Genomic DNA, 19783 nt, shown 5'->3' with positions numbered 1-19783 from the left:
CCTCATCGTCTCGCCGGCAATTCGCCCAGAGCAGACCTATTGCACCAAGAGAGCCTTTACGGAACGGAACCTTGGTCTAGGCGAGCAACCCTACCCCATCACCGCCCTGCAGCAGGAATCCCGCCCGAGGAATTTGCCCCTCCATCAGTTCGGGAGGATCCATCTTGTCCTGCTCATACAGCACCTATGGAAATGGAGACCGGACTGGGATGACCCAGTCCTACCCGAGACACTGCTGCAGGCCTGGGAAGAGTGGGAGGACGAGCTACCGCAACCACAGGTAGCTGTTGTGGTCGACATTACGCGGGGAAGGCCCCTTCCCACACTCACCACCAGCCGTTGGGGTTGCGGACCCCCCTTCCTCCCTCTCAGCCCAGATCGCTGGCCAGAGACACCCCAACTCCACACAACCGCGGATCAGAGCGAGGAGCTGAAGCCAAGTTACGGTGGCCTCAGGTCGGCTCCCCCCATGCCGGAGGAGTGTATGACCTTCGGTGCCCGCATCAAGGATCCCACACCGGTGCTCCACGGGGCGGCCAACGAGGCACTAAGGGCCGAGGACTATAGTGAGGCCGAGGCTTCCCTCCAACGAGGGCAGACAAACTGCTTCCTCGCTGACCTCCCGCCGCTGAGTTTCCTCAACTGGAAACTCAAGCCACCAGAGGCCACTACACCTCACTACAGCTGTTGCTTGGGCCCGGCCGGTGGCCAAGCGGACCACAGCCCCCCTCACTGCCAGAATAATCAACCAAGCCCTGCCTATACCAGGTGGGACTGGAGGGCCATTCCGGCCATTTCTGGAAGAATACAGATTCCCCATAGGAATCTGGGAGCGGCTGTAGAAAAGGGTCCATAATGGCCCACCGTCAGGCCTGTTCTTGGGGCAATTGATGCCCACGAACCGCCACGCCAATGACGTAATGACGATGACACCGCCGTGACATCATCAATGATGACGTCAGAGTTCACCTGTGAGGTCATCGGCGATGTCAGACGGTCTAGGCTGACTGTGATGGCAGACGGCACTTTACGGGGTCACCGATGATGTCATAGCTCCCTGGACGTTGTGACATCACCAACGAGGGTGTATATAACAAGGCGTTCTGTGACGCTGTACTTCTACTTCCTATTCTTCTTCTTACTATGTCTCCCTTCCCTGGATACACAACCAGCCGGGTCCCGGTGTCTGGCTGCCTTACAACCAGCCAGGTCCCAGTCACTGGCTGCCCTACGACCAGCCAGGTCCTGGTCTCTGGCTGCCTTGCGGCCAGCCAGGTCCCAGTCACTGGCTGCCCTATGACCAGCCAGGTCCTGGTGACTGGCTGCCTTACAACCAGCCAGGTCACGAGTGGTATTCCTTCAACCGCGTCCGAGGACCGACATCTCTGTGGTTCTAACCGATCACGGCCCGTGAGCCCTCAACTACGATCCAGCACACTTCACACCGAGGCAAGCCCACAAGCTTCCTTACAGGTTGCATTGTACAAAAGTTTCCCCTCATTTAGGCGCACATTTCGGTGAAAGTTGCAAAGCCGTAGCACGTATGCCTGATTTTTTATGAATTTTTTAAGTTTTAAACTTTAGACGGTCGCTGTAGTGCCATCGTTAGGACTATTGGCCCCAAATTTGTGTCAAAGACGTTTGGCATGGGACTGGACCTTTGTGCAAAGTTTCGTTGGTTTTCATCCATGGGAAGTCGAACTTCCCGGGAGGAAGAAAAATAATAAAGGCAAATACAATAAGTGGCCCGGCCGCTTCGCTGGCCCGGCCACTAATAATAAAGGCAAATACAATAATAAGTGGCCCTGCCGCTTCGCTGGCCCAGCCATTAATAATAATAAAGGCAAATACAATAAGTGGCCCTGCCGCTTCGCTGGCCCGGCCACTAATTATAGCTGCTGCGCAGCAATGGGTCATTACATTACATTACATTACGTCATTTGGCAGATGCTTTTATCCAAAGCGACATACAATAACACATTTTTTGTCAGCAATAGAGCAATCAACTATGGAGCACAGTCTATGACAACTACAACTTCTGAAGGAACAGTGGTACAAGTTTAGGTTAGTGGTACAAGGTTGGTTAGTTTTTTTTTTTTTTTTTTTTTTTTGAAAGAGAGAGAACGAAGTTAGATCAAGAAGGGCCCAGATGGAGCCTGAAAAGGTGTGTCTTTAGTCTTTTCCGAAAGATCGGCAGTGATTCAGCTGTCCTGACCGAAGGTGGAAGCTCGTTCCACCATTGAGGTGCCAGGGACGAGAAGAGTCGAGATCGGGATGAGCGACTTTTGAGCCCCCGTAGCGAAGGAGGGGCGAGGCGACCTGCACTGGTGGAGGAGCGAAGGGAGCGCTGGGAGGTTTGGAACCTGACCATCGATTGCAGGTAGCGGGGAGCTGACTGGTGTACTGCCCTGTAGGCCAGTACCAGTGTCTTGAATTTGATGCGGGCCGGGATGGGAAGCCAGTGGAGCTCCTGGAAGAGGGGAGTGACGTGAGAGAATTTGGGTTGGTTGAATATCAGACGGGCTGCAGCATTCTGAATGAGCTGAAGCGGTCGGATGTCGGTGGCAGGTAGGCCGGCCAGGAGCACGTTGCAGTAGTCCAGGCGGGAGGAGACAAGAGACTGGACCAGGAGTTGAGTCGCTTCTCTTGTGAGAAAGGGACGGATTTTGCGGATGTTGTAGAGAGAGAACCTACAGGAGCGCGCTGTAGCAGCTATGTTGGCAGAGCAAGACAGCTGGTTGTCAAGGATCACCCCAAGGTTCTTAGCTGTTTGGGAGGGCAGTACAGTGGTGTTGTCAATGGAGATGGAGAGATCTGGGAGAGGGCAGTCTTTTCCTGGGAGGAAGAGTAGCTCGGTCTTACCAAGGTTGAGCTTGAGGTGGTGGGCAGACATCCAGTCGCCAATGTCTTTGAGGCATGCAGAGATGCGAGCCTCGATTTGAGTGTCAGAGGGGGGGAAGGAAAGGAAAAGCTGGGTGTCATCAGCATAGCAGTGATAAGAAAAGCCATGAGAAGAGATCACATAGGCAAGAGATCTTATATAGAGAAGGAAAAGTAAGGGGCCCAGGACTGAGCCCTGGGGGACACCGGTGGTAAGAGGACAGGATCTGGAGAGGGACCCTCTCCATGAGACCTGGTATGAGCGGTTCGAGAGGTAGGAAGCAAACCAGGAGAGTGCAGAGCCTGAAATGCCGAGGTCAGACAGAGTGGAAAGAAGGATTTGGTGGTTGACTGTATCGAAGGCAGCAGACAGGTCAAGGAGGACAAGAACAGAAGACAGGGATGAGGCCTTAGCAGTGTGAAGGGCCTCTGTGACAGCAAGAAGAGCTGTCTCAGTGGAGTGAGAGGCCTTGAAACCGGACTGCAGAGGGTCCAGGAGGTCATTTTGGGAGAGATAGAGAGAAAGATGTTCGGACGCTGCTCGTTCGAGGGTTTTGGAAAGGAATGAGAGAAGAGAGACAGGTCTGTAGTTGTGAATAGCAGTAGGGTCAAGGGAGGGTTTCTTAAGCAGAGGCTTGACTCTTGCAGTCTTTAGAGCAGGCGGGACAAGACCAGAGGACAAAGAGGAGTTAATGAAGGTAGTGAGGAAGGGAGATATGTTAGGTGAGATGGTTTGGAGGAGAGAGGAAGGGATAGGATCGAGGGGGCAGTAAGTGGCTCGGTTTGAGCTGATGAGTTTAAGCACTTCATCAGGAGAGAGAGGGGAGAAGGAAGGAAATCCAGGGACAGGGGGCCGAGGAGCAGGATTGGAGTCGGGAGTGTTAGTGAGGGTGCCTGGAGGATGGAAGGAGGTGCTGATGTCATCCACCTTTTTAGTAAAGAAGGTTAAAAAATCATCAGCAGAGAGGGAGGAGGGAGGGGGAGGGGAGGGAGGGTTGAGGAGCGTGGAGAAGGTGGCGAACAGTTTACTGGGATTGGATGCAGAGGACTGGATTTCAGAGATGAAGAAGGAGGTTTTTGCTTTAGAGACAGCATCAGTGAAGTTTGAGTGGATAAGGTGGTAGGAAGAGAGATCTTCAGGGAGATGTGATTTTCTCCATTTTCTCTCAGCTGCCCGAAGCTCAGTTCGATAAGTTCGCAGAGATTCAGTCAGCCAAGGAGAAGGGGGAGAAGATCGGGCAGGCTTAGTGGTGAGTGGGCAAAGAGAATCAAGAGCGGCGGAGAGAGAGGAGAGAAGAGTAGTGGAAGCCTCGTCGGTGGACAGGAGAGCAAATTGCTCGGCAGGGGGAAGTAGGGAGAGGACGGTAGAAGAGAGGGAGTCGGGTGAGAGAGTTTTTAGATTGCGTCGGGTGGTGGTAGAGTGAGGGGGAGATGGGTGGGAGGAGGGGAGGGGGATGGGAAGGGAGAAGGTGATAAAGTGGTGGTCGGATACAGGAAGAGGAGTCACAGTGAGATTAGAGGTGGAGCAGGATCTGGTGAAGACCAGGTCCAGCACATTTCCTGCTTTGTGAGTAGGAGGAGATTGAGAGAGGTAAAGGTCAAAGGATGAGAAGAAGTTAAGGAAAGACAGAGATTGTAAGGTTACTGGCTGGATGTTGAAGTCTCCCAGAAGGATGAGTGGAGTACCATCCTCAGGAAAGACGGAGAGGAGGGTGTCCAGCTCGTCCAGAAAGTGACCGAGCGGACCAGGCGGGCGGTAGATTACCACAATGTTGAGCTTGATGGGTAGGGATACGGCAACTGCATGGGACTCAAAAGATGAGATAGACAGATGAGAGAGAGAGGTGACAGTGTAGGTCCATTTGGGGGAGATGAGGATACCAGTGCCACCGCCACGGCCAGAGGCTCTAGGGGTGTGCGAGAACGAATATGCAGCAGAGAGCGCTGCAGGCGTAGCAGTGTTTTCAGGAATGATCCAGGTCTCTGTGAGAGCTAGAAAGTGGAGGGTTTGAGATAGAGCATGAGCCGAGATGGTCTCAGTCTTCTTAACAGCCGACTGACAGTTCCAGAGACCTCCGGCAATAGTAAAAGGACTGTTAGCGCGCTTAGGATGGGAGAGATTACCAGAGTTACTACACCTGAAGCAGCCGTGTCTACGGCGTCTGTGGGCTGTGGTTACAACAGGGATGGGAAGAAAACACATAGTTAGGTAGATGAGTAGGTAGAATAAGAGAGGTAGCAAAAAACCCTATTCTATGGCCTCCCTCCGAGTCTTCGTGCCGCGAGGCTACGTGCCACTTACCGCTGCCGCTGTAGACTGACAGTGTTCAGAAATACTGCTTCAACAGAGCTACAAGCCCCGCCTATCCCCCAATCAGCCCTGCTCGTTCACAGTGATGTCACCTGAGACCACTTCACCAGCTGCCTGGAGTTTCACTCAAGAGACACAGCTAGCCTAAAAGCAACTACTTTTTACAATAGAAGATAGTAGACAGAAGTAACACAACTTAAAACACTTACCCACTGAAGCCAAAGTTTAAAATCACAGACAGGTATCCAGAGAAGATCAGCTCTAATGCCAGACAACTAAAGTGTACTGACTAGACCTCTCTGCAGCTCCACTATATATGAGAGCTACAAGCCCCGCCTATCCCCCAATCAGCCCTGCTCGTTCACAGTGATGTCACCTGAGACCACTTCACCAGCTGCCTGGAGTTTCACTCAAGAGACACAGCTAGCCTAAAAGCAACTACTTTTTACAATAGAAGATAGTAGACAGAAGTAACACAACTTAAAACACTTACCCACTGAAGCCAAAGTTTAAAATCACAGACAGGTCTCCAGAGAAGATCAGCTCTAATGCCAGACAACTAAAGTGTACTGACTAGACCTCTCTGCAGCTCCACTATATATGAGAGCTACAAGCCCCGCCTATCCCCCAATCAGCCCTGCTCGTTCACAGTGATGTCACCTGAGACCACTTCACCAGCTGCCTGGAGTTTCACTCAAGAGACACAGCTAGCCTAAAAGCAACTACTTTTTACAATAGAAGAGACAGAAGTAACACAACTTAAAACACTTACCCACTGAAGCCAAAGTTTAAAATCACAGACAGGTATCCAGAGAAGATCAGCTCTAATGCCAGACAACTAAAGTGCCCGGGTCGTGGCCGGGCAAGTCTCAAGGCTTTGAGCTAGAGGTCTTCGGGTATGCCCGACCCCCCGAATACCCGAGGTTCCGACCCGGACCCGGCCGGGTCTGGGTCCATTCAAAAGAAGTGCCTCCGGGTCTGGGCCGGTTCCGGTAGCGATTGTCACGGGTCTCGGGGCTCTGACAGTGAAATGCCAGGTCCAATAAGACCCGAGTGGACCCGGCGATCAGCGCTGATCACGAGAGAAACGCATCAAAACAGCACACGTGAGGCTTGTTGTCACAAACTGCAAGTAAATCCATAGAGAAAATAACTAGCAAAGAGCGTTCCCATCTGCAATTAAAATTACTTCCTCGTTTACATGAGGCGCATGTGACCACCACATGCGGACACATGCGCACACATGCGCCTCAGGCAAACGAGGAAGTGATTTTCGTTGCAGAGAGGTAACCCTGTTGCTGGCTCCTCTCGCTATGGATTTAATTGAAGATGACTGTTTCCCGTACTTTTGGATTATTATTCGATGATCGCATGGTGAGTACACAAGTCACAACATGTATGTGATTGTTTGTGTGTGTTTTTGGGCGGAGGAACGGCGGTAGCATAGAGAGGCTGCCACTGTACTAAAACTAGCGTTAGGCAGCATCAACCAGGTGAGAATGCTATAACGTTAAGATGCACAAAGTTTCATTTGATATACAACTTGTAGCAGTTAACAAGCAACTTTGACGTCGACACCACTAGTCTCTGCCTCGGTATTTCTCGGATCTGTACGGGGCCGGGTCTCAGATTTGTAATAATAGACGGGTCCATTACGGGTTTGAGCACAAATTCCCCGGGTCCATTAGGGTCCGGGTCCGTGATTTTGGACCCGTGAAGACCTCTACTTTGAGCTATTATGACATCACAATTGCTCAAGTGACATCAGTGATGGCATCACAATTGCTTGACTGACTGATGACATCACAAATACAACCTAATTGCCATAGGTAATTAAGGCAATTAGGCTATACACGGGGCCAGAATTCAACGTTTTGATGCACTATGGGCTCAATTTTTGACCGATCGAAAATCTGTTTTGATACTTTTGTGTAGGACAGTCTAACGATGCAGATGCTTAAGTTTGGTGTCGTTTGAAGAAAAAATGTGGGAAGAGTAGGGTTTAATTCGTTTTTGCAGTTTTTGCAGTTTTGCGGTCGTTAAAGTCGGCAATTACCGGCTCAGAATCCCTGCACTGCACGTCTCAGCAGCGCAGCAGCAGTATAGAACTGATGAACTTTCTGAAGGCTATTTAGCCTACTTGATTAGACTTCTATTTTCGTTTTTTTTTCGTTATTGTATAATTGTTTTCAGTTAATCAGGCAAGCTTATCCTATTGGAATTCATAATTATTTCGTATGACATTTTACACAGCTGCAGGGCACAGCAAAGTAGAGGTTTATAAAGGTGTAAATGTGGGAGACGTTTTATTAAGAGTGTTTCCCTTTCACCCAGGGATGAAAGTGGATTAAAATGATTGCCGTAGGCGGTAGCCTACTCTCCAACCTTCATTGCGTCATTGTTCTCCTCCCGCCCCAGCTTCATGCGTCCCTGAACACGCATATTTTCACATATAGCAAATTATTTATTTAATTATTTATTGTGCAAGTTAGTAGCCTACTTAATTAACCTGTATACAGGTGGCACAATTCTGCTTGTGCTTTAAGTAAAACAGTTGTCTAATGGTAAAGTAAAGGCGAAAAATAATTATGCAAAGGACAAATAATATGAAAATGAATAAGCAAGAATATGAAAATGGATTATAAAAGGCAGATTTTAAATTGCATTTTGCAATTTAAAATGTGCCAAACATCTTTGAACAACACGTCTTTATTTTAATTTTGCTGGTCTCCACAATCATTTCGAGGATTCGAGAGCGAGAGAGAGAGAGAGAGAGAGAGAGAGAGAAAGAGAGAGAGAGAGAGAGAGAGAGAATTGCGCACACAGCCTACAGAAGTTTAAAAGTCCAAACGAAAATATTTATTGACAAAAACGATTCTAATCAATTCCATAATTCAACGTAGATTGTGGGAAAGATGTAGGCCTAGATTTCACGGTTTGGTTCATAGTTCAGGTTTGGTTAATATTTAGACACACCAGATATATTATATAGACACAAGAAATCACAGAGTGCAAGCTGCAGGCCGCGGCTCCGCCCGAGTAGCCTACATTATCTGACACCCGGTTCAGCACCCTGCAGCTGCCTGAACGTGAACTGGCAGTCAAATCGGAACATTGGGAGGTCGGAATATTGGGAGGTCGGAAAAATGAGAGGTCGGAACAATGGTACAGCAACCAGCGAACAGTGGGGGGTTGGGAGGCTATGGAATTCTGGTCCTTCTTTAACACTATAAAGAAGGACCAGAAATACATAGGGCCCTATTCTCCCACAGGCCTTCGGCGCTAAAACGGGCCTTAAACGCAAAAAAACGTGCCTTGCGCCTGCCTCGGGAAGATATCAATATGGCTTTACGCTGCCAAATGCGCTTTAGGCCGAATGGGCGTGGCGCAGTCCCAGAATTAGCGAGACTGGGTGTGTCGGCCTTAAATATCGGCGTAATGATATCTTCCCACCTGGCGTAAATTTAGCGCTTAGCGCTTTTGAAAACCAGGCCTATTCAGTGCGCCAGTTGCGCGGAGCGCTCCCCTCTGGCTATCCTTTGGCTATCCTCTGTCACCCTTCTCTGTGTCACTCTCTCCCTCTCTCCTCAGTCTGACCGGCACAATACCACTGTCTCTCTCTGACTCCCTCGCTCAGACAGACACAACACACGTCCCATAGGAAATAGCAGTTGTAAGTCCACTGCCTGTGAATGTCCCAGCATGCAATGCGGAACTCCATTTCGCTACTAAATAGCAACCAAATGAGCCGAAATAGATCTAGGTCAATCTAAATAATGTGTAATGGTAACACAACCTGCAATTGTAGAACATTTCAATATTGGACCAAATAAAACATCGAAATGAAAACACCACCCTATGTGAAACCTATATGTCATCCTGGGCCTATATATGTCCCTTATCGATTTAACGTGATTTAGATAAGTGACAGCGTAACGCGCTTCTGTCATGTCCTACTGTGATGTCCGCTCCAATAAATTGGCTCTACTTCACATTTTAGTTTTACAATAGAAACACATTTATGCAATGACTTTACATAATGTAGGCTATATTTATGTGCATATCCTACCATCCTAGCAGGGGAGAGAAAACGATATCTTTCTGGACAAACTATCACCAATCTATTAATCTCATCATATAGGGATAGGCTATATTTTTCTAGCTGATGCCTTTAGAACATTCTTTTCACTTTGATCTTGCTATAGTGTAGCGTATGCAGTGTTGGGAAAGTTACTGAAAATTGGTAATTAGTTACAGTTACTAGTTACTTCTCTCAAAAGGTAATTTAATTACTTTAAAGTTACCAGTTACTTCAAAGTAATTAGTTACTAGGGAAAGTAACTTTTGCGTTACTTTTAAAAGTCCACTTCGATTGTTATTAATGCACACATTATGTTAGTGTTGCTGTGCCACAGTGTGGCATTGAACATTCGCTTATTGGGGAGGCTTATAGCCTATCAAGGTCATTAGCCTCTGGGGCTCTGGCTGCAGCTCTTTCCCCGGACTAGGTCTGAGGATCAGAAACTGGGTAATCCTCTGAAGTTGTCCGTTATTTTCATGTCCTAAAGTAACTAGTAACTAGCCCAGTTACTATTTTAGTAACTGTAACTGAGTTACTGAATTTGAAAAAGTAATTAGTTAGATTACTAGTTACTGAAAAAAGTAGTTAAAGGCCGGCTTTACCGTGGGGAATATGAATATATATTAATTCTTAAAAAATCTTAAATTTCGAATCCGTTGAAATTTTTGAAATTGCTTGTTCACAGCCAGAGAAAAAAAAAAAAAAAAAAGGGCCAGGTGACGCGTTTCGACGCGAAACGCGTCACCTGGCCCAATTTTTTTTTTTTTTTTTTTTTTTTTTTTTTCATTTTTTTTTTCTCTGGCTGTGAACAAGCAATTTCAAAAATTTCAACGGATTCGAAATTTAAGATTTTTTAAGAATTAATATATATTCATATTCCCCACGGTAAAGCCGGCCTTTAAGTTACAGCAACTAGTTACTTAGTAACTAGTTACTCCCAACACTGAGCGTATGTACATGCTTGCAGTATTTAAACTGCAGTTAGATTGGTTTGAGAAGCATAATAATATGGAATAATAGCCTATATATGGAGACAGACAGACTGGATGAAGGGAGGGGGAGGGGGGCAGAGCGCTTGGCTTTTGTCTGGTTTTGCTGGACCACTGGAATTGGAGCTTAAAAGGCAAGCGTGCGATTCGTTTATTGCACTTATCCAATGAGCATGACGGTGCATAATTTTACGCCTAAAAGGCGTGGTTGTAATGCTTTAGGCTGCGTGTAGCGCCAACACGAAGATATCAAGTGCGCTGGTCCACGCCCACTGATTTGCGCAGCGCCAGGCGCTCGGCCTAGAAACAACGCTGATGCAACGATAGGGGCCATAGTTCCTGTAATAACATAGCAGACTATTACATAGTTCCTGCATTTTGCCTTTTCAGGGGTATTTTTTCTAATTCAGCTGCACAGATATTGTGATGTATGGTAAATAAATTGTCTTATAAAAACTCTCCTCATGCTTTACCCCAAATAAAACCTCCAGTGTCTGTTTGTGTGACTCTTGCGTGACATTATAGCACACATGGGCAAAATGCGGCACCAGGGCCAGACCCGGCCCCTGGGCCATCTCAATCTGGCAGACATGGGACCAAGTCACTTCGGTCCAAGTCTCAATAAGTCCCAAGTCATTTGGTCCAAGTCTCAAGCAAGTCCCAAGCCATTTTGTTTTGGGCAAGTCAAGTCAAGTCAAGTCAAGTCACAGGTTTTGTCAAGTCAAGTCGAGTCCTTAGTTAAGGCAAGTCCCAAGTCAAGTCACTTTTTTTCGCCCAAATACTGCAGTCTTACCTTTCTTTATAAAGAAAAAAGACATGGTATTAATACCTGTCTACCTGATATTATTGGCCAATTTACGGTATCTAACCCGTTCAAAAAGTATGACAAATTTAATTTGTGTTCTAATCATTGATATTCAGTGAAATAAATGTAATCAAACAAAAGTCAAATAACTTTATAAACGCTTATTTATTTCTGAACTGCTTCTCAGTAAAAAAAATATATATATCTGCCACGTCAGTTTTAAACAGTGAATTAGTGACAGGCTGACATACTACAATGTAATCAAACAAAAACAAATAGCTTAAACTTAGAGTATTCACCTCTTCTCAATCAAAACATATTAATATAAACAAGGCTGGAAACCTATACTGTATATGCCAGTGCAGAAAAGCATTGTTGACACACACACACACACACACACACACACACACACACACACACACACACACACACACACACACACACACACAGCTGACAACATGTTCCTCACCCGCCTCCAACCCATGGCTGACACACATTTGCATAATGTCCCATGATGCATTGTGGTTGACAAGGAAGCAACCAAATGAAGCTAAATAAGTGGTAGATAGTAATATTTATTTTTACCAAATTTTTACCACAAATTGTAATATTTCAATGTTGGCCAAAATACAAATTAAAAATTGACTATATGAATTAACACCCTAAGTCTAAAGCAAATTGTTTAGGTGGGGTATATATATATCTCACAACTATAATGATTAGTAGGATGATTGGGAACTTTGGAGACCGTCTTGCGCAAGCTTGTGCATAATATTTTAAGATCTCTTGGCGTGCTCGCAGTCTACGATCGAACCGATAGTCTACGGGCCTGCGCTGGTGCACCGCTGCCCAAAAGCTGGTATACGCTGGTATTTAATAAATATTTCCTCTCAATCACTGTTAAACAGTGAAACACTGACAGCCAGACTACAACATCAAATGTTGTTAGATTCCGCCCCTGTCCCTTCTGCCTGTTTGAAGAATATCGCAGCTGTGTGCAATCCAGTGAGATGATTGATTGACGGCCAGTCATCCAATCACGACAATGCTATAAGGAGGAGCATGACTGGATGACAATTTGTCATTGGATGACTCAGTCATGATCCTCCTTATGGGATTGTGGTGATTGGGTGACTGGCTGTCTGTCACGCTCCTCTCTCCATCTCCTCTCCTAGCTTGCACTCACCATGCACTGACTGACGCATACCGGACAGACAGAGAAACTTGGACAATGTTACTGTATGATTTCATTATTTAAACCGACAAACACAAACAAGTCATCCAAGTCATCACCTCTCAAGTCAAGTCAAGTCTCGAGTCTTTAACTTCCAAGTCCAAGTAAGTCTCAAGTCATTTATGTTTTTGTCAAGTCAAGTCACAAGTCATCAAAACAGGGACTCGAGTTGACTCGAGTCCAAGTCACCAAGTCTCAAGTGCCCATCTCTGCAATCTGGCCCCCAATGTCCTCAACAGAAAAGAAAACAACCCCCCAAAAATCTATAAAAGGCAGAATTATGTTAATAAATGTTAATAAATCTCATCTGCTATACAGCCATTTGATTTGTATCACTATTATATTATATCAGGGGATTAACAGGAGAAATGACCAATCACAGCGGGAGAGAGGCTTCAAAATAGACTCCCATGAAAATCATGTTGGCAGGTATGATGTCCAATGTGTGGCCCTAAGCTTACTTTATGTAAACCAGTATGGCCCTCTGGAGAAAAAAAATGTTGCCCACCCCTGCATTATAGTCAATGCTTCAATAGCTAACAGCTAACCTTAGCTGATGGCTGGTTGTGTGTTCAACTTGTGTGGGCCCCATGTTATAGCCGGGAGTTGTAACGTTATGAAACACATTTCCTAGCATAGGCAGGCAGTTAGACGTGGTACGTTCTGAAAACGTGTCTATTACGTTATTCCAGATGATGTTAACATTATCGGTTGTTCATAACGTTATTATGCCAGCTGTGAAAGGCTAGCGCATGCAAGCTAACACAGCCTGGTTCATAGTATTACTTTGGTATGAATAAGCGGTTAGCTTGCGCCCGTTAAAACCGATAACGTTAGCTTGAGTAATAAAACACATTTTCTGAACTTACCACTTCAGTCCTACTCTCGCTGGTCAGCCTCCTCTCCCTTCCGTCCGAGGAGTCTGGCGCCACGGACACAGGCAACAGGGATAAACCCTCCCCTGCTCTATAGCTGCTCTCCCATTGGAGCGACTGTTTCGGTGGCAGCCGGATGTCCACTCCCGGCTTATTACAAACTCTGTCATTGGCACCGACCATGTCAATCAGAGCGGCTTCCGCTCCCTCCTCCCTGTGTGTCACTGTAAATAGTGCCCTGCTGCCTCAGTGAAAACAACAACGCTAACTAGCTAGCAAGCTAACGGCAGAAACCTACACGCTAGCTCGTTGCTACACGCTGAAAATGGCAAATTGGATTGTTGGAAACTATTTTCCAAGGGCACTGCCGCTAAGCGCCACCCATCACAATCCCACTATGGAGACCTGCGGTGCCAGACTCCTCAGACGGAAGGGAGAGGAGTCTGGCCAGCGAGACTACTTCAGTCCTAACCATACGTTACTTCCTCACACACTTTTCTCCAAACCATCTCCTTTTTATTGTGGTTCCATCACACATCAAGCAGAACCCGTCTGGCCATAATGTTACGCAACTTACTATTCCCCAACACACATACTGGCTGTCATGAGGGAAGAAGCCAGTGACGGCTTGAGACTGGCTGCCACAGCTGTCAATCATCCCTTTGCATATCATCAAATAACTGCTTAAAAACAAACTGAACAAAAACATGCCCACTTGAACATGCATTAGCATGATAAGAACTACCTAGAATGATAGAAACTACCTTTGGGAAATAATATCTGATGTGTACGTGGATTGTTTACTTTGGCTCATTTCCCACCCACTAACATGGCGGATGCGGGACTTGTGACCTATACTGGAACTGACCGCCAGGACGGTGACCTAAGATGATTTGGCCTCACTTAAAAGAGCTGATATCCTGTCCATTATTTTTACTGTCAATGATCTATACATCCATAGAATGAAACTGTGTGTGTGTGTGTGTGTGTGTGTGTGTGCGTGCATGCGTGCGTGTGTGTGTGTGTGTGTGTGTGTGTGAAGGCTGTCAAGCTGTCTGCTCTCAGAGGAAGGCTGTGCTTATCTGACCTCAGCTCTGAACTCCAACTCCTCCCATCTGAGAGAACTGGACCTGAGCTACAATCAAGCCTTTCTTTATTCCTCCAGTGTGGACCATGGTGGAGTGCAGTGGCTGAAACGAGGTCTGATGAAATGTAAGTGTGTATTTAGTTTGATTCATTAACAAACTAACTTCAATGTCAGGTCTTTAATCAGAATCAGAGTTATTTTATTCACAAAGGTATGTTTTCACTTACAAGGAAACTGACTTGGTGTGACCGCCTAATTTTAGTTGTATGAACGACCGTGGACAGTAGCTTCCTCTTGAGGGACTTTCTAAGAGACATAGGGCCCTATCTTCCCCCTGGCCTTAAAAAAGCGTTTAGCGCCAGGCCAAACGCTATTTAGTGGGCGTGGTCAGCGTAGTCCCTATTTTCCACTCAGCGCTAACACCCGGCGTTAACCACTTAACCATGGCGATAGATGGTGTAATCCGGCTCGTATCAGCATTAAGGAACGCTTTTAAGCGTAGAATTATGCACAACTCTGGTCATTGGTGAACTGCAATTACGCAATGACATTCTTCTTTTCATGTTCCAATTCCATGGAATCAGAATCAGAATCAGAAAGACTTTAATGATCCCCGGGGGGAAATTGGGACAAGTTACAGTAGCTCGCTCACAGAAGACACATAGCATAAAATAAACAGTAGTAAATGCGATAGTAAGCAAAATAAGCAGAATTATAGCTGCTGCGCAGCAATGGGTCGTGGCCGGGCAAGTCTCAAGTCTTCTAGCTATAGTCCAAGTCACGTCTCAAGTCTTTAGTCACAAGTCCAAGTCAAGTCTCAAGTCTCTTATGGATGAGCTTTCTATCATCTGCTGCATGCAATCCAGTCTGCTTAGATTAGAACACTGCCGTTTGCCAGTCTGCTCAGCCAGGAAGGATGACATCATTGATGACATCATCACTGATGACATCACTGATGACATCATTGCTCAAGTGACATGAATTTGCATTAGCTGTTTAAAGTACCATTTACAGTAAAACATTTTGATGCACTGTGGGCTCAATTTTTGATCTATCAAAAATCTGTTTGATACTTTTGTGGAGGACAGTCTACCGATGCAGATGCTGGAGTTTGGTGTCGTTTGAAGAAAAAATGTGGGAGGAGTAGGGTTTAATTAGTTTTACAGTTTTTGCAGTTTTGCGGTCTTTAGACTTCATAATTGGCCATAGGTTGCAGCGTACAAAAGTTTCTCCTCATTTGGGCACACATTTTGGTGAAAGTGGCAAAGCCATAGCCCATATGCCTGATTTGTTGTGAATTTTCAAAGTTTGAAACTTTAGACGGTCGCTGTAGCGCCACCATCAGGACTATAGGCGCCAACTTCACGTCAACTTAGTTTGGCATGGGACTGGACCTTTGTGCAAAGTTTGGTTTATATTCATGCATGGGAAGTCTGACTTCCTGGGAGAAGAAGAAGAAGAACAAGGCTTTGATGATAGACCATACGGTTCAGAAGTTATGGACCAGAATGTAAAGAGGGCTATTATAGCCCTCTTTCCATGGAACATAATGTTGCAGGGATTTCACCAACATTATGTCTTGATCGATCTGGGGAATTGTTGATATGGATTTGTTCAGCAATTGCAGTGTTAGCACCAGCTTTTTCTGATTTCCTTGCAGCATGGAGCTTCTTGATCATCTGATGGCGTTTTTTGTTGCGAGGCATCTCACCAGAATTCCCTTCTTGCTGCTGCGGTGTTGATGTTAGATGGAGAAGGAGGCTGAGCGATTGATAGTCACCTGGGGAGTTTGTATTTCTTGGGGACTACGCTGCAGGTTTGACGAGTGCTTACTGGAGCTCTTTAATGGGACCCGGGACCTTACATGGAAAGATATACTGTTCCCACTTATATAGCGTCAACCAGAAAGGATTTGTGACATCACTTATGACATGACATCACAATAGCTTGAGTGACATCAGTGATGGTATCACAATTGCTTGACTGACTGATGACATCATAAATACAACCCAATTGCCGTAGTGTGGAAGTCGATGCAAAGGAGTGACATCACACCACATATGATGTCACTTATGACATGACATCACAATAGCTCCCCAGGGACTCTTAGTGGCTGGCCCAACACGAGCTCGGCCGAAGAGGACTGCAGATCCTCCTTAGGGGCCGAGCGCAGGCTGTAAAGAGGGCTATTATAGCGCCACCATCTGCTCAATTTGTGTATTTCTTTCGTGTATAGTATAAGGCCCCTCTGTGCACCTCCCTACCAAGTTTCGTAGCTGTAGCTGTTATGGTTTCTGAATTACAGCTAATTTACTGCAAGATTTTTCGAAACCCCATGCAAGTCAATGGGGAAAAAATATTATGACATCACAATTGCTCGAGTGACATCAGTGATGGCATCACAATTGCTTGACTGACTGATGACATCACAAATACAACCTAATTGCCAAATGTAACAAGATTTTTCGAAACCCCATGCAAGTCAATGGGGAAAAAAAATATTATGACATCACAATTGCTCGAGTGACATTAGTGATGGCATCACAATTGCTTGACTGACTGATGACATCACAAATACAACCTAATTGCCAAAGGTAATTAAGGTAATTAGGCTATACACGGGGCCAGAATTCAACGTTTTGATGCACTGTGGGCTCAATTTTTGACCGATCGAAAATCTGGTTTGATACTTTTGTGTAGAACAGTCTAACGATGCAGATACTGAAGTTTGGTGTCGTTTGAAGAAAAAATGTGGGAGGAGTAGGGTTTAATCGTTTTTGCAGTTTTTGCAGTTTTGCGGTCTTTAGACTTCATAATTGGCCATAGGTTGCATTGTACAAAAGCTTCCCCTCATTTAGGCGCACATTTCGGTGAAAGTTGCAAAGCCGTAGCACGTACGCCTGATTTTTTATGAATTTTTTAAGTTTTAAACTTTAGACGGTCGCTGTAGTGCCACCGTTAGGACTATTGGCCCCAAATTTGTGTCAAAGACGTTTGGCATGGGACTGGACCTTTGTGCAAAGTTTGGTTAGTTTTCATCCATGGGAAGTCGAACTTCCCAGGAGGATGAAGAATAATATTTATATCATCTCATATCATCTCACCAGATTTTTTATGAATTTTTTAAGTTTTAAACTTTAGATGGTCGCTGTAGTGCCACCGTTAGGACTATTGGCCCCAAATTTGTGTCAAAGACGTTTGGCATGGGACTGGACCTTTGTGCAAAGTTTGGTTTTGACCGATCGAAAACTGCAAAAACGATTAAACCCTACTCCTCCCACATTTTTTCTTCAAACGACACCAAACTTCAGTATCTGCATCGTTAGACTGTTCTACACAAAAGTATCAAACCAGATTTTCGATCGGTCAAAAATTGAGCCCACAGTGCATCAAAACGTTGAATTCTAGCCCCGTGTGTAGCCTAATTACCTTAATTACCTTTGGCAATTAGGTTGTATTTGTGATCCCAGGAGGATAAAGAATAATAATAATAATAATAATAATAATACAGGCAAATACAAGCAGTGGCCTGGCGCTTCGCTGGCCCGGCCACTAATAAGAACACAACATAGCATAGAGTAAACAGTAGTAAATGCGATAGAAGCAAGAAATAAGTAGAATACGTCTAAAGTAAGCAAAATATGTAGAGTAAGTATACATTATGTGCCAATTATCTTTATTGCACACTGGACTTATATTAGGTCGGCTTGCCCTATACGTTACACATGGCTCAGCCAGGCACAGTTAACCTATCGGCTGGCTCAGTCTCAGGGAGACTGAGCGTCTCCGAGGTGCTCTTTTAAGAGAGGCATTAAATAGACCAATGGCCACAGGCAGGAATGATTTCCTGTGCCTCTCCGTATTGCATCTAGGTGGAATCAGTCTCTCACTGAATGTACTCCTATGTTTGACTAGCACGCCGTGAAGTGGGTGCGAGTCATTGCTCATGATGGAGCGTAGCCTGGACAACGTTCTCTTCTCTGACACCGCAGTCAGAGAGCCCAGATCCAGCCCCACAATGTCCCTGGCCTTACGGATCAGTTTGTTGAGTCTGTTGGCGTCCGCTGCCTTCAGCCTGCTGCCCCAGCACACAATAGCATACAGGAAGGCACTAGCCACTACCGACTCATAGAACATCCTCAGCATGGTCCGGCAGACGTTGAAGGACCTCAGCTGTCTCAGAAAGTAGAGACGGCTTTGCCCCTTCTTGTAGAGTGCATCAGAGTTCTTAGCCCAGTCTAGTTTATTGTCAATGTACACTCCAAGGTACTTGTAATCCTCCACTATGTCAACACTGACCCCGTGGATTGAAACAGGGGTCACCGGAGCCTTGACCCTCCTCAGGTCCACCACCAGCTCCTTTGTCTTTGATACATTGAGCTGCAGGTGGTTCTGCTCACACCAGGTGACAAAGTTGGCCACCACATCCCGATACTCATCGTCGTCGCCATCTTTGATACATCACACTATCGCAGAGTCGTCAGAGAACTTCTGAAGGTGGCAAGACTCTGTCTGGTAGGTGAAGTCCGTGGTGTAGATGGTGAAGAAGAAGGGAGAGAAGACCGTCCCCTGTGGTGCTCCCGTATTGCTGACCACTCTGTCTGACACACAGTTCTGCAGGCCCACATACTGTGGTCTGCCAGACAGGTAGTCCACAATGCAGGCCACCAGGGGGGCATCCACCCGCATCGCCGTCAGCTTCTCACCCAGTAGAGCCGGTCTGATGGTGTTGAAAGCACTGGAGAAGTCGAATAACATGACTCTCACAGTGCTGGCTGGGTTGTCAAGGTGGGCGTAGGCGCGGTTGGTCAGGTAGATGATAGCGTCCTCCACTCCCAGTCGGGGCTGGTAGGCAAACTGGAGGGGATCAAGGGATGGTTTGACCATAGGCCTGAGCTGCTCCAGGACGAGTTTCTCCAGGGTCTTCATGATGTGGGACGTCAAAGCTACCGGCCTGTAGTCGTTGGAGCCACTGGGTCTTGGCTTTTTAGGTACAGGAACGATGCAGGACATTTTCCACATCACGGGGACCCTTTGGAGACTCAGGCTCTTGTTGAAGATCAGCTGTAGCACATCACACAGCTGGGGGGCACAGGCTTTCAGCACCATGGGGCTAACGCCATCCGGGCCAGCTGCTTTCCTAGTGCGTAGCCTCATAAGCTGATTCCTCACCTGGACGCTGTGATGGTCAGCGTGGGTGGGGGGGGGGGGGGGTGGCATCATCAGCTCTGAAGCCCGTTGAGGGGGGAGGGGGGGTGTAGCCTCGTCTCTGGGTGACGGGGTATAGCCTGGGGGGGATGAGGGGGAGGGGAAGGTGAAGGTGATACGTCTGGAGGGCCATCAGCCAGAGCCAGAGGGAGGGGGGGGAGAGCTGTGTGGTGGGGGCTGCTGTTTGTATGCTGCAGTCAGGAGAGTCGGGGGAGGGGGCCCCCGGGCCAGCTGTATCAAATCTATTGAACAACAGATTCAATTTGTTGGCCCGATCAAACCCCCCCCCCCCCTCCACCCCCCCACAACCAGC

The 19783-nt window shown here is 46.6% G+C and overlaps 1 protein-coding gene across 1 annotated transcript in view; it reads left to right on the top strand.

Moving 5' to 3' along the window:
* Positions 1-19783, top strand: part of LOC310799084 (uncharacterized protein) — a 303168-nt gene that overhangs the window by 262898 nt on the left and 20487 nt on the right. The window contains exon 13 of the mRNA XM_083661645.1: positions 14218-14387. Within this exon, the coding sequence (XP_083517771.1) occupies positions 14218-14387 (170 nt within the window). The remainder of the gene's footprint in view (positions 1-14217; positions 14388-19783) is intronic.

This window comes from Poromitra crassiceps, assembly GCF_964638095.1.
Source record: "Poromitra crassiceps genome assembly, chromosome: 27".
Classification (NCBI taxonomy): Eukaryota; Metazoa; Chordata; class Actinopteri; order Beryciformes; family Melamphaidae; genus Poromitra; species Poromitra crassiceps.
The sequence above is the reverse complement of the archived record's forward strand: the minus strand, read 5'-3'. Positions and strand labels throughout refer to the sequence as shown.